Genomic DNA, 15,415 nt, shown 5'->3' on the forward strand with positions numbered 1-15,415 from the left:
TTGTTGGGACTTAAATAAAGCCAGAGAGGATGTTTGGTTGGTGCCAAGGAGAAAGAGGTGACAGGCATGGGGAAACAGCCAGAGAGAATACTCAGAATGGAGAGATAGAGCATCTTGTTCATGGAACAGCCAGGAAGTCAGGGTTACTAGATCAAAAAGTACATGTCAGGAAGCAAGATGTAAGAAGACTAGAGAGTCTGGTCCTGCTGCTGCTTCACATTAGTCATAACATTTTTGCCTGTTTAAATTCTTAAAGATTTATTAGTTCAAACACTTAGTGTGGGAAAAAAAAGTGAATTTGATGAAGGGTCATTTTAAAGAAATATTTCCCACTTTTTCTTCTTAGCCATTCATATTCCCATCAAAGTACATGAGGTTTTATTGTAGGAAAAAAATTAACATTATGTGAGGACTAATTTTGATAGACTAAGCAATGCAATGATCTAAGACAATTCCAAAAGATTCATAGTAGAAAATGCTATCCACATTCAAAGAAAGAACTATGGAGTCTGAATGCAGATCAGAGCATACTATTTTCTTTTTTGTTGTTTATGTTTTTTGTTTCTCATGGGCTTTTTCCTGTTGTTCTGATTCTTCTTTCACAACATGACTAATGTGGAAATATGTTTAATATGATTGTACATGTATAGTCTATATCAGATTGCATGTCATCTTGGGGAGGGGGAAAAAGGAGGAAGGGGGAAATTTAGAACTCAAAATCTTATAAAAGTAAATATTTTTTTAAAAGGAAAAAGAACCTTTCTGCGTGAGAAATTATTAAAGGGAAAAAAGGATTACCTTTTCTCTTATTGCATTGTTGTTTTCCTGGTTATAGATTGTGATGCTTTGAGTGAAAATGCCTTCTAGTTAGTGTGTTTACTTGACTCTAGTTTTTAAAAACAGTATTCATTAGTGTAAAGGTAACCACACTGACATCCCTAGAATGACCTGCTGGCACAGGTTCTTGGATCTGCTTTTCTAAAAGGAAAGCAACTTTTGAGGGGGTCAAGAATCTTTTTAAATTGCATTCAAAACAGAGAAAATAAAAGCAGAGAAATAAAGACCAATAGGTGGGGCTTCTAATTGTCTGACCATAAGCAATACATATGTCACAGATCAACAGACAGATCCAACTGTCTGACCATACATACATACGTAGTTATCAGAGAGAGAAGCACCAGCATGTGCGTTTTCAAAGCCAGGGGGCTCCTTAACAGTTACCCAGGGTCTCATCGGGCACAGAAACCTTCTTCCAAAGAGTAACCCCTAAAGCAGAACCTCACCTCAGTGTATATATACACTTTTCAGAGCCAGGAGGCATCACAACCCTTGTGCTTCAGTGCCTAATTAACAAAAGGTGTGAAAGCCTTCAAGCAAGCAAACCTCCCTTAAGCAAACTTTCCCTTTAAACAAGTTCCTCCCCTAATGGGTTCCATGTGAGGCTTATTAATGGACAGGGAAGATCTTTAACTCCCATTAACATAAATCCCTTAATATTACAATTAGCCATCAGTAAACTTCCTAAAATATTCTTTACTTCTAATATGAGTTTTTATAAATATTAGAGAAATCTATATTCTCAAAATTTTCTCTTTAAGACTCATGACCAATAAGTACCACTTTAAAAAGTATATAAAACCCTATCTTCCATATGTTTCCTACCAAGCCAGGCTGATTTATCTTTTTTTTCCTCCTTCAGGACATTTCAAAGATGGTTTGGCTGCCTTTGCGACTTGGAGATCTGATGCCATAATGAGGACTCACACACGGGGGGCTCCCAGTGTGTTTTTCATACATCTGTGCTATTTTGTGGCAGCCTACATCACTGATGAGAACCCTGAAGTCATGATTCCTTTCATCAATGCCAACTATGACAGCCACCCAATGCTGTACTTTTCCAAAGGGGAAGTGGAGGAGCTGCAGCGGAGGGCAGCCAGTACACATCGGCACATTGCCGCACGGTTGACTGAAGCAGTGCAGACTATGCTGTCTAGTCCTCTGGAGTATCTTCCTCCTTGGGATCCCAAGGATTACAGTGCAAGGTGGAATGAAATCTATGGCAACAACCTGGGTGCCTTGGCAATGTTCTGTGTGCTGTATCCCGAGAACATCGAAGCCCAAAATATGGCCAAGGACTACATGGAGAGGATGGCTGCTCAGCCTAGTTGGTAGATTTTTGTCCTTTTTTTGTTCTTTTTGTCTAAATGCTGATACTTGCAAAGGAATGAATGACTTTGAGCTCTAGTGAAAACACCATAAACTGGATTGTCTCATAGCTTTTGCCTGCCATCAAAGCTGGTACCTAACATTGGTAACCCTAGTTTGAAAATTGCACCCTGGCCCTAGTGTGTTTCACTCTAATGTAATAAATAACATTTAATAATGCCTTCTGATTCCACTTATCCCCCACCAGAGCTCCCCAAATGAATATCTACTTCAGTCACTGCTAGTTGCAAGCCTTTCCTGCCATGTGAGTTCATCAGTATTCCTTGAACTATTAACAAGTTTGAGTCAATTTGACATTTTAGAAGTTTTTCTTATCATTACTTTTATGATTAAAATTAAAATTTTTGGGTACAATCTAACCAAGTAGAACTGTATGGCATAATAATAATAGTTAACATTTATGCAGAGGTTTAAGGTTTACAAAGCACCATATGTATATGATCTCATTTGATTTTCACAACAACTCTGTAAAATAGGTGCTACTATTACTCTTATTTTATAGCTAAGGAAACTGAGGTTGAGAGAGAATGAAGTGACATGCCCAGAGTCATGCAACTAGTAAGTGTCTCAGACTGGATTTCAAATCACATCTTCTTTATTCCAAATCCAGCCCTCTATCTGCCCCTCACCTCAGTGACTCTAAAGAGGGTTGACTTGTTGAGAGGAAGACCCCACTCCCATTTCTAATACATATTTGCTATATGATCCTAGGTTAGTCACTTAGCCTTCCTGACAGACAAGACACACAGACAGAGCATTTATTAAGCACTTACTATGTGTCACAGGCACTATACTAAGCATTATATATACAAATAGAAGCAAGTAAGATAGTCCTTGCCCTCAGTGAGTTTCAATTTTAATAGAAGACAACACATCAAGAGGTGTTGGGAAGGGTACCTCTGCGTGGAGAAGAGACTGCAGAAGCTGCCCAGAGGCCCAGTTTCCCATAAAATAAGGCAAAAAGACTCATCTGTCAGAGGCAGGAGTGCCAGGGGAGGAGGCCAAGTTTCCTGTGGAGTAGACAAAGTCTGAGAGTAGGGTCATGATGAAGGGACTGCAGGAAGCGTTGGTCCTGGCAAGAGACCAGGCAAGTGGCTTTCTTTATCAGAGACTCAGGCAGCACTTACTGTAAGTTACAGATGAAATAGCCATCTGCAGTGTGAAAGGAGTTTCCACACTGCTGTTACCAAGAAAACCATAGTAGGAAGGAAGGAAGGAAGGAAAGGAAGAGGGGGGAGGAAAAGAAAGGAAAGAAAGAAGGAAGGAAAGAAAAAGGAAGAAAGAAAGAAAAGGGAAAGAAAAATAAGGGAAGAAAATGGAAATACAAGAAGGAAGGACCATGTAGGAGCAACATGGACAAAAATTTTCAGAATTGAATATATAAATATTGTAATATTTAACTAGAATACTGTCCCTTTTCTGCTAATTTTAGGATAGCATGGATCTCTTTTAATTCAATATATATTCATTCTGAAATACTTGAGGATCTTTTTGTTAGTAGTGAAGGCTGACAATTAGTTCTTATTTAACTTTCCTGAAATTGATGACAATGAGTAATTGAAAGTCACTAGGACTCAACAGGCTGCTAATTTATCACTAAAGGATTATACATATCAAAATTATCTATGCACATACATGCACTCATGTATGTGTATGCATCTAAAGAAGAATCTCTGTTATGTAATTTACCTTCTCAAATTCATATTTGTGAATGAACAGCTTCTCCTTTGTTTGGCTCTATTAAGAATGACATAGATTGCTTAAAAAGGTGATAAAAATGACTTTACTTAAGCACCAGTGTTAATGGTTCAATCAATCAATCATCCAACAGGCATTTATTAAGTACTTTCTATGTACTAGGCACTAGAGATACAAATCCAAACTAATGAAATAAACCTCACTCAATGACTATTGTAAATTATAAGTTATGTGACATTTCCCTTTAGCAATGAAATTGTATCTTGTCACTTGATGGTACCAAGAATGTGGATTTTTTTTTAAACATTTTTTAAAAGTCAGCAATATATGTAGATTTGTAACAAAAAGATCTTGCCAGATGTCAGAAGGTGAAGGGGAGTATTTTGCAAGTTTCCTGACTAATTTCTGCCAATATCTGGTTAAAAGCCCTGTTTGCCCATAAATCTGGAAAGGTTTCCTGGAACTTTATGAGGGGGAAAAACTGATGGTAAGATTAACTTGAAATTCAGATTAGAGACAAATAGTTTAGACTGTTTTGTTCATTAAAATAAGGCTATTTTGAAGGGTGTAGTTATTTTAGGCCTCAAAAGATTTGATTTTGGTTGGATTCAGTGCTTATACAAAGATTTTTTGGTTCTGCAGCATTCTAGTACTTCCCCAAAAAGAAAGAAAGAATATATTTTCAATCTGGATTTGGAGCAAACACTTAAAATATACAACTTAGTAGAAGCCATTTCCACTTGAGGAAGTCAATTAATCAAAAATGACAACCGAATTGACTGTTGCAGTGAAAGAAACATTTGTCATTCTTAACTGTCTGTGGCCTTTTTTTTCAGGATCCATTTTATACAGATATTAACTTTCAAAGAGTTTATGAAAATAAGTAATTTAGCAGATGACTGCCTTCTTAAAGACAGCAATGAAAACATTCCCAAGTAGTAGTTGCAATAGAATGTTTTTTTTAATTTCAATTAATACTGAAAAAGACCTTTTTTTAAAGCATTTTTAATCAGTCCAGCAGAATCAAGACCAGTTTATAAAACAATGTTGTTTTATAATGTAGTATAAAAACAAAGAAGCATGTAAACATTGACCTCAAATGCATGTTCTCACCGGAGGAGTAGATACTTCCTGTGGTATGAGTGAAAGCAAGTAACTTGACATAAAAAGTGCTAGTTTTAACTTAGTTGCTAAAAGTTCAGATTGACGCATTACTAGAGGGACATTGCAATTCACTTAAGATTAAGGAACAAGGTTGGTGACCTGCGTAGGGAAGACTGAGGAAAGTAGAAATCATAAGAACTTCCATGGCCCTCCAATCTAGGCCATACCTTTCCCCTCACGAAAATAAAACAAAGGCTACAACAACAGAAGTAACAAATGGTCATCCAACCTTTGTTGGAAAACTTCCAGGGAGGGAACTCACTATTTTCCAAGGAAGCCCATTCCCACATTGGGCAAACTCCAATGGTTGGGGAAGGGTTTATTTATTTATTTTTTTTTGCTTGTTTGTTTTCTGATCTCAAAACCAAATTTGATTTCTGGCCTGGTTCTGCCCTTTGGAACAAAGCAGAATAAACCTGTTCCCTAGTAGAATGCAGAGTTGGCTTTCTGCTTTTATCCTATGTTTTAAAAACAGAGCAGTGGCTTGTCGTATCGAGCTAGTGCTCTCTTCCTTGACCTTACTTGTGAAAGTGCTCTTTCCTTGACCTGTGTCAGAAATTTAATGTCATCCGCACGGAAGGTGGTATGCTTACAGATGGATAACCAGCTCTCATTTGGGAAGTGATTGTAGTGCACAGAATGTTGGTTACTAACCATTTTGCCTTGGTTAGTACTGCTGTGGTGTTGTGTTTTTAATAAAGTCATGGAAATTTTAGAGAAGCATATGGTGTAATAATAGAGCACCTCTGACTCATGCTAGTTATGTGACCCAGGGCAAGTCACTTAATCTATCAGTGTCCCCAGTAGATTTCTGAGATCTTAAGTCATAGTGTATTTGTTAGTCTGCATTGATAAAGGGAGTTCCTCACCAAGAGTTACAGATGCCTGTGAAATGACAGTTCTGTAGAAAATAAAACATGCAAAATTTATTTTTTTTTGAAATATTACCATGCCTTTTATATTCTGTTTTGCAATTGGACCTTTTATTGAACAATCTTTTTATCATTCCAGTAGATGCTATTGCTTATGTTTTTAAAAGATAAGACTAGTTATCAGTGACTCACCATGACTAAAATATGAATTTTGATATGCTTTTGGTCTAATTCATCATGGGTATATATTAACTTTCTTGATTGATAACACAGCATCTAGGTGCTGCCTCTCTCTTTTGATACTAGTTGTAAGGTTTGATTTTATAATGTTTGACCCTGGAATGGTAAATATGAAGCCCTATTTCCCTGAGAGAAAATCATTCTCTATATTGGAGCAGTAGCTTAAATAATCTATGTTAGAAATACAGGGTATTCCAAAAGTCTTAGTGCAATCTTAAGCTTACTAAAGTTTAAAGTGCACTAAGTTTTGTGGGACATATATTGCCAGGTATAGCGGCACAAGACCATAATTCCTTCTGAGGAAGGAGATGTGGGAGTCGAGAGCTGAGACTGGCAAATCTCCTGAGCTTAGGAGTCTTGATTGCATAGAATAAGCCAGTCAGAGAGACAGCTAAGTGGCTTAGTGGATAGAGCGCTGGAGTCGGGAAGACCTGAGTTCAAATATGACTTCAGACACTTGCTAGCTATGTGACCGTTGAGCAAGTTGCTTCTGTTTGCCTTAATCCAGTGGAGAAGGAAATGACAAATCACTCCAGCATCTTTGCCAAGAAAACCCCATGGACGGTATAGGCATCTTGTGGTCCATGGGATCACAGAATTGGATGCAATTGAACAAAAACAGTAGCAAAGCCAGTCAGGTGTCCACATTAAGCATTGGTAATGGTGAACCCCTGGAAGCAGGGCCCAGCATGTTGCCTAAGAAGAAGCAAACTGGCCCAGAGTTGGAAACAAAGTAGACCAAAGGCTAATCTGTAGGGGAATGTGGGAAGTAGCCCCTACCTTCTCAGCCTGCACAAGAGAGACACTCAGTCTAAAACTAAGTGAACAAATAGAAATACGTAAATGGACACATAGATGAGTCAATAAGAAAATAAACAGATGGATGGATGGATATGTAAGCAAATAAATAAATGGATGGGTAAACTAGCAAGTTAAGGAATGGCTAGATGTGCAAATAAGCAGATAAATACATTTAGTGTGCTTATTACTACCGAGTTATGGTGGCAGACTTGCCTTAAAAAGTTGAATTGAGTTGTTGAATTGAAAGATTCCAAAAACTAAGACCTCTGTGTTTTCTGCAAACGATCATTTGGGTGAGAAATACTGGAGGGTAACATACAATGCAAGGAATGCCTACTATCATTAGACATACATGAAGTATCAAATGAGGGCATGTCTCCTTTTGCCATGCACCCTCCTGTAAAAGGTCATTTTCATCATACATAACACTTTCACTCACAGCAGGATACTGCTCTGTACATGATTCTCTATATTTTTTTTTTTGTTTTGCTCCAGTTGAACTATAATTTCGTTGGTATGGAGAAGTCCTATTCAGAAACTTTCAGGTCAGGCACTCACTCCTCTTTCCCTTATAATCTTAGAGGGGCCTGGTATGCTGAGAGGTTAAATGATTTGCCCATTCTCACATAGCCAATATGTGTCAGAGGCAAAATTGGAGCCCAGGTCCCTCAGACTGCAAGGCCAGCCCTTCTGGTATGTGTGCTCAAAGGAGTTGAGAGTATCTGGTTTGGGAATTTGTATTTTTCTCTGGGAAGTGGAGTCATTTCTTGTCTCGTTGTTCAAACATCTGTTCAACATATAAAAGTTTCACACTGGCTTGGTTTTCTTCAAATTTCCACTAGTGATCCACTGGGCATTTTCTTTATGAATACATCATAATACCAGCAAAGGAGACGAAGGGAATATACAATGATTTGCATTCTTGACAAGCAAAAAAAAATCCCACCACCCCCCAAAAAAAACTCATCTGGGAAATGCACACACCAAAAAAAAATTTATGAATGTATTATATTTCATTTGGCATTTGATAATTCAATAACTAAAAGATGATTTTGTTTTAGTTGTCATTTTTAAAATCCTTTTTAAACACATACTTAAAAAAGAACTTAAAAGGCTGCTGTTTTATAAAAAAAAAAAATATGACCTTTTTTATGTGCCCAGAGGGTAAAACATACTCTATAAAAGAAAAAAGGAATTTATTCTAATAATTATGAAGGTGATAATGATGATTTTAAAAATTACTCTTTCTTTCATGTGTCATAAATGGAAGTGGCTTTTTGTGGTTCTTAAAAGCTTTGTAATAGGCTATTACGAGCACAAATTATCACTATTTTCCAGAATGATGTAAACAAGCCAGCGGCATCTCTGTGTTTGAATCAGCCTTTCCAATAGGCTTACTTCTAACTGAACTCAACTTTTCCAAGGTTTGCGGTCTTCTCTGCTCCTTTCCCTTTAAAAGTCTTACTTCACAGAGCTACTTTATCAGTGAAGAGGAGATACTACAGAACCCAGTGGAATTAAAAATACAGTATCTTTTCTTTTTTGGAGGGAATCTAACAGCTTTAGACTCTATCTTTGATACTTGAGTGGATCTGTGGTTTCATCCTTGTGAGTATTTCTTTTACCCATGAAAAACAAAACTCCTTCTCGTACCTTCATACCCATAGAACTCTTATCCTTGTCTTCCATAAATCTTCCATAGAAGATCCTTTTAACTTTCCAGACACCTTCCTTAGCTCCTTAATGTCAATAAGACACAATCTATTTTTGCTGCATGACTTATCTAGCACCTTTGCTGGTCATACATCCCATGGGTAATGTCATTTATGCCATTCCTCCCTTGCCAGTCATCATTGGTAACGTGATAACTACTAAGATGTACTCAAAGATAACATGGCTCTCTGTTTCCTTTAGACACTGTCTTTCTAAGCAGGGGTATATTGGAGCCAGCACCAGTTGACTCAGCAGTTGTGAAATGTTCAGTGTGAGCCTTTACATCTTGGAAATCAGAACAGTCTATATATAAATCAAGGCTTCATTTGTTGTTTTGTTGATTGTTTAGCCTCAAGAAAGTGATAGAGAAAACGTTAACAGTACAAATGAAACTTAACATTGTGTTGTGCGCATACTTGCCTGCCCCTTCCCAGAGAGTCAGGTAAACATTTGCCAGCATATCAGTGTGTGGGATTTAAGTTTTTAACTAAATAAAAATGTATCATTTAGATTTTGTTAACCTCTCCTTTGATTTCATGATTTTTTGAGAGCTGAATTAAAACTTTAATTTCTTTTCAATTCTTGTCTGTAAAAATCATAGGTAGGTTGACTAGATTACATTTGGGCTAGGAGATAGCATGGTTCAGAGGAAAGAATACTGCTCTGATGTCAGAGTTCAAATCCTTGTCTCCAAAATGCGACATTTGAGCAGTGTTCTGTTCCTTTCCAACTCTACAACTATAATCCTAAGAACCATTCCCCTCTGAACTTGAATATACATGCTGAGGTCCATGAGAGAAACTGAGTGCTAAAAAGATCTTAATTAAGACTTTACAAAGAAGCAAATGAAGTGATGACAATTAGAGACTGAAACAGATTTGTGATCTTATTGATGTGCAGATTTTCTGATGATGAAAATTGCAACTCATACATGTATAACCATCCTTGTAGACCTTTGTCCATGCCCTGATCTCAACATGGGAATTTATTCCTAAACAAAATTTTCAGTACATGCCCCATAGTCAGTTCAGTTTAGCCCAGTCCCTAACATCTTCCACGCCCAAAATGCTGGACAGTTATAATTGATGTTCAAAATGATAATGTTAACATTTTCCACTTACAAAGTACTTTCCTTACATTATGCCATTTGATCTTCCCAATAAGTAAGGGGACCAGGGGATGTGAGGAGAACGGGGAGAATAATTTTTCTTATTTCACCAGTAAGGAAATTAAGGGCCAGAGAAATTGAATAACTTTCTCAGTGAAGCCAAGTGGAAAAGTGCTACATCTGGAGATAGGAAACCCCTGAGGCATCTCAAGTTTCTGACGTTGATTATCCTGGAAAAATCTCTTAAGTTGTGAGCCTCAGTTTCCTCATCTATAAAATTGGGAAAATAATACTTGTTCCTATTCAGCAGGGTGACTATGGCTAAATGTGATAATACTTGCCCTTGCAACCCATAAAGTGCTATAAACGCCAGCCATTATAGCTAGCAAGTGGGTAGTTGAGGGACACAAGCCTAAATCTGCTATACCTACATATAAGTCTTTCTTCTCTATAGTATATATCTTAAGGCCCTAGAAGATTCTGAATCATTTACTATATATCATAAGCTATTACAAAGCAAAGGAATTGAAGCACATCTTGATTCTTGGGCCAGCTAGGTGGTGCAGTGGAAACTGGATTGGGAAGGCCTGAGTAACTTTGGACAAGAAACATAACTTCTTCATCCCCATTTTCTTCAGCTATAAAATGGGGATAATTAACAGCACCTATCTCAAAGGGTTGTCGTGAGGATCAGAGGTGATAATATTTATAAAAAAGCACTTCGCACAACGCCTGGAACATAATAGGCTCTATAGAAATGATTATTGCCTTCCCCTAAACATTTTCATATGATCTAAAGTTACGTAATAATAGATAAATAAATAACACTTGTATAGTGCTTTAAGATTTACAAAATACTTTACTTGTATTATCTCATTTGATCCTGACAACATAAAGGATGTAAAATAAAGGACATGCTGTTATTTGTTCCCATTTTTTAAATGAGAAATATCAGAAGAATTTAAGTGACTGGCCCAGGGTCACATAGCTAGTAAATATCTGTAATAGAATTCAAATTTAGATCTCCTTGAATCCATGTTCATCTTCCACTAGAGATGTTATCTCTCCTGCCTATTTGTCCCACCTGGCCTAGAGAAAATATATCATTTCATCTAACTGGATTCCCATCCCTCGCCCATGACTCCAGTGATGTGTGGCTGAAAAGTATGGTTTCAACCATTAGTTTTCTAGCAGCTTTATCATCAAACAGAATATAAATCTCAGAGAAAAGAAATTACTTCACTTTTGCTTTAGAGCCAATCAGCAACAGGAAATCAGGAAAACTGATTTAGGCAAATCAATTAAGTTAGAGAAGTAACTAGGTTTTATTCCCAACACATCAAGAGTTTATTAGATCCTTGTTGCAAGCCTTGGGGGTAAATATTGGATGTGTATCAAAAAATAATCATTAGCATATTGAGATGGACAAATCAATGACAGTACTGTAAGTATCTAGATAAGGAAAATGACTCTCTCTCTCTCTCTCACACACACACACACACACACACACACACACACACACAGAGCACGCCTGCTGGGGCTCTAAATAAAATCTCAGACAGCTGTTTCATGGGTTTTCTCTTCTCTAGGACTTAGGCTTTAATTAAGTCTAGGATTTAGGGAGACATTGATATCAGATAATCTGAAATCTGGAACTGTAGAACTTTAAGTAGAAAGACGAGATTTTCCTCTTGTCACCTTATAGCAAAGTAGTCTGGAGAATTTGGCCCATTTCCATATGGGAGCCATAAAAGCAAGATTCTAAATCCCCCCAAAAGATTTAGCCATTTAAACTCCACGTTGAGTTTGGACATTGCTGTTATTATTTTTAAAGGATATTGAGTATGTCCAGAAGAGTATGATAAAGATAGCAAAAAGACTCAAAACCTTGCTGTAGGAGGATGTTGTAGGGATGCTTATCCTGAAGAAGAAAATACTTAGGTGATTATGATCTCTGTCTTCAAGTATTACAGGGTATTTCATGTAAAAGAGGAATTGAATCTATTTTCCTTGGCCTCAGAGGGCATCAATTTGTAAATGTTACAATGCAGCAAATTAAAGAAGAATATTCTAACAATTTTGTCCAAGGGCTGATACGGGAAATCAAAGAATTATAAATTCAGGGGTAAGGTGAACCCCAGAGATCATCTAGCTCTAGTCATTCATTTTATATATAGGCAAGGCTTTAAATGGCTTGTCCACGGTGCACAGGTAGTAGATGGAAATAAATGCTTATTGAATGGATGTATCAGGATTTGAGACCAGGTCATGTCTCCAAAATTACCAAGCTTCTCTCTGCATGGAGCTGAGTTCTCTGTCTCTAGAGATCTTCAAACAAAGGCTAAATACCCACTTTTCTTAGGCAGAGATTAGATTAGATGGTTTCCAAAGTTCCTTCTAATGCGGAGATCTTATTAAATGTTTCCATTGTGCCATTTTTTTCTCTCTGTTTCTCTCTGTCTCTCCATCTCTCTTCCTTTATATCTGTTTTTAAGTCATCTTTTACAACTTTGGACACACAGTAGTGGAGTACTAAAGTAGTCATTATATCTAATGCATTTCACAACATTAAATTCTATGAAATTTCTGAATATGGGTTAGGAGCTTGAGAAGAATGATTTTTTCTTTATTTGAGCCACTGAAACAGGGAGGCTATTGGCCACACAAAAATAAAGAGACTTCTGGCAACGTTCTACATCAAAGACACATGAAATGTAACTGACAGCAAGAAAGAAACTGAGACAAAGAGAAAGGTAGATTGACAGGTAGCAGCTCTCATAAAATGTGGGCATTTAATTTTCCATCTGCTGGTTTGCATGCTAAAAGACAATAAGCATATTGGCAATACTGTTATTTTATAAGTGCGCTCACTCGGGGTATTTTATAACAAGAAAGATCAGTTAGAGAGAATTCTGCATATGATTCACTGTGTTGGACATGTCAGAAAATAAGTTTTGTGATTAGTAATACTTTCTGATGGTCTCTAAGGTAAAATACAATTTTCTTCTGATTTTCCCTGCTATTGTAGTGTATTTATCATTTTAAAAAACCTATCCATTAACATATATTGGTAGGATCATAGATTTAGAGCTGCAAGAGATCTTAAAATTTCAACATCAATATTTTTCAGATAAAGAAACTCAGGAATAGAAAAATAAGAAATACTTTGCCTCCAGTCACTGAGGTCATGTGTAGAAGAGCCATGATTTGAAGCCAGTCTCTTCGAATCCATTATCCTTTCTACTTTGTTGTGCTACTTACTTTTCAAACATTAGAATTTTGGATATGTGCACAAACACATATATATATACATATATATATACACACTCATACACACACACACGCGTGCACACACACACATATATACCTATCTATTAGGAATTAACATCCTCCCTGCCTAGAAGGCTTTCCTTCTTCACATTCTGCTTTTGGCTTCCCCTACCAGTCTTCAAGACTAGTTCAGATCCCCCCAAACAGAAGACCTTTCCCTGCTCTCCTCCTCTTATTCCTTTCCTTCAGAAATTACCTTCCATTGATACTATTAACATCTTAGATGCATGTAACTATTTGCTTGCTCTTTCTTCTCCCTTTAGAATGTGAGGTTCTTAAGGGCAGGGAACATATTTTTGTTCTTTGTATATTCCATGCTTAGCATAATACCTGGCACATAGTAAGTATTTAACAAATGCCAGTAGACTAACTAAATAAATATTTGTTGAATTTAATTTAATTATATGTGCTATAAGGGAGGTAATACAAGTATTAATATCACTGTTCTTCACATGAGCAAACAGTTGACAAATTAGGAAACTGGCAAGACCTTTGTGATTACAATATATTACCACTAAAAAATGACAAGCTCATTTAAACTTCACACATTACTTCACCCAAAGACCCAAGGCGTAGGGTTTGTCTGTTTTAATCATTTTGTTGTGTCTCTTTGGTTCCTTAAATCAAGGCTGGGCATTTGCATTGTTTTGTTTTCAGAAGTCTTTATCCATGAAGTACAATCATCCTTTCATCTGGTGGCTTTTAAAATGTGTTGGATTGCTGGTTTTCAGCTCTTGCTTAAACTGAGCTGCAGCAAAGACTGACTGAAGAGGGAGATGTGATGATTAAGCCTCTTTTGATGCTGGTAGTTTCTTTGATTTTAGGAAAGGTCAGGGTGGTGAATATCCTCAGATGCCTTTTTCCAGTTTAATTCATTTTCAGTGTCAGGGTGGTGAATATCCTCAGATGCCTTTTTTCAATTTAATTTATTTTCAGTTCAATTTAGTTCAAATGCTTATTGACCACTTTATTCTTATACAACATATTTTGCCACCTCTACATGAGGTAGGAAAATGAATACATTCTTGCCTCTAAGGAGCTGACGTTGTAGTACCTGGATTGTACAACTAACCAAAAAACCAAAACAAAACCATAGAACAAGATAAATAAAATACGTGTAAACAAAATGCTATGAGGACTCATGCGGGGAAGTCCACTGAGAATCTGGGAAGGATTCCTTTAAAATGGGCCTTTAGAATTGCGAGCAGGCAGATATGAGGAATGGGTATTCAGGGTGGAAAGGTGCTTTTGAACCATAAACAGAGCTGAGGAGATAGGAAATGTAGGTTCTTTTTCTTCTCTTAGTCATTTTGTCATGAAATTCCCTCCATTCCTCTTTCCAATGCAAGCTTTCTTTTCCATGCCAGTTACACTATCCTCAGTTATATCTAAACTACTTTACTTGGGCCTACTGTGAGAGTCTTCTGACCAGTAGCCTTGCCTCCCATGGCTTCCCCTTCTTACTAAGTTATATAGTACTGTAATGTTATCTCCCCATCAGAGTAATTTTCCTAAAGCCCCTCCTTCCCCCCCCCCCCCCCTTCTACCTTTTGCTTTAGGCACTGTAATCAAATCAATACCACCATTACTTCTGCAAAGGATATGTCAGTTGATTGCCCTATAGATCAGCTCACTCTCCCTGTGACTCTATAGGCCAGAAGTTCTTTCATGTCCAACATACACTGTTATCTCACCCTACTGGAATGTAAATTTCCTGGGGGCTGGAACTATCTAACTTTTATTTTCTTATTTTTAGTGCTTAGCATAGAGCCTGGAACAGGGTCCTTAACTTTCTTTTATTAATTCCTACAACACTGAGAACTCCTTAGCCATGTTATTCCTTAGCTTGCATTCAAGGCCTTTTATAATCTGACACCAAAATATCTTTCCAGGAACATTGCCTGCTGTTCTCCTAACCAAGCCCTCCACTGTAGCCAAAGTGGTCAGTTCATTGTCTTGAGAATATGGTTTATACTTGGCTGCTTCCAAGTATTTACTCAAAGTGTCTGCGGATTTTAGAAATGCCACTTCCTCTTACACTTTTATCAAAATACTCCTTGGCCTTTTAGGCCCTGAGAAGTTTTCCTTGACCATCTCAACTCACAAGGATCTTTTCTCTAAGGTCTTGTGATCCTTATTATACATACCACTCACTTGGTGCTTATTGCGCCTTGCCACATTTTGTTATTCAAATCAACAAGCATTTATTAAACATATGCCAGGCGATGTGCTAGATGCTGAGGATAAAAAAAAAAAAGAAAAA

General features: G+C 37.2%; 1 protein-coding gene across 9 annotated transcripts in view; it reads left to right on the forward strand.

The window, feature by feature from the left end:
- Positions 1–15,415, forward strand: part of DSE (dermatan sulfate epimerase) — a 96,082-nt gene that overhangs the window by 42,005 nt on the left and 38,662 nt on the right. For 4 of the 9 annotated variants that reach the window (XM_072643087.1, XM_072643089.1, XM_072643088.1 and 1 more), the window contains exon 2: positions 1,700–2,470. In XM_072643087.1, coding sequence (XP_072499188.1) covers positions 2,469–2,470 — 2 coding nt within the window. In that variant the 5' untranslated portion in view covers positions 1,700–2,468. Of the gene's footprint in view, positions 1–1,699; positions 2,471–15,415 lie in introns of those variants that run through there. The other 5 variants (XM_072643083.1, XM_072643085.1, XM_072643084.1 and 2 more) reach the window with 2 other exon arrangements.

Source organism: Notamacropus eugenii, chromosome 2 (genome assembly GCF_028372415.1).
Source record: "Notamacropus eugenii isolate mMacEug1 chromosome 2, mMacEug1.pri_v2, whole genome shotgun sequence".
Classification (NCBI taxonomy): Eukaryota; Metazoa; Chordata; class Mammalia; order Diprotodontia; family Macropodidae; genus Notamacropus; species Notamacropus eugenii.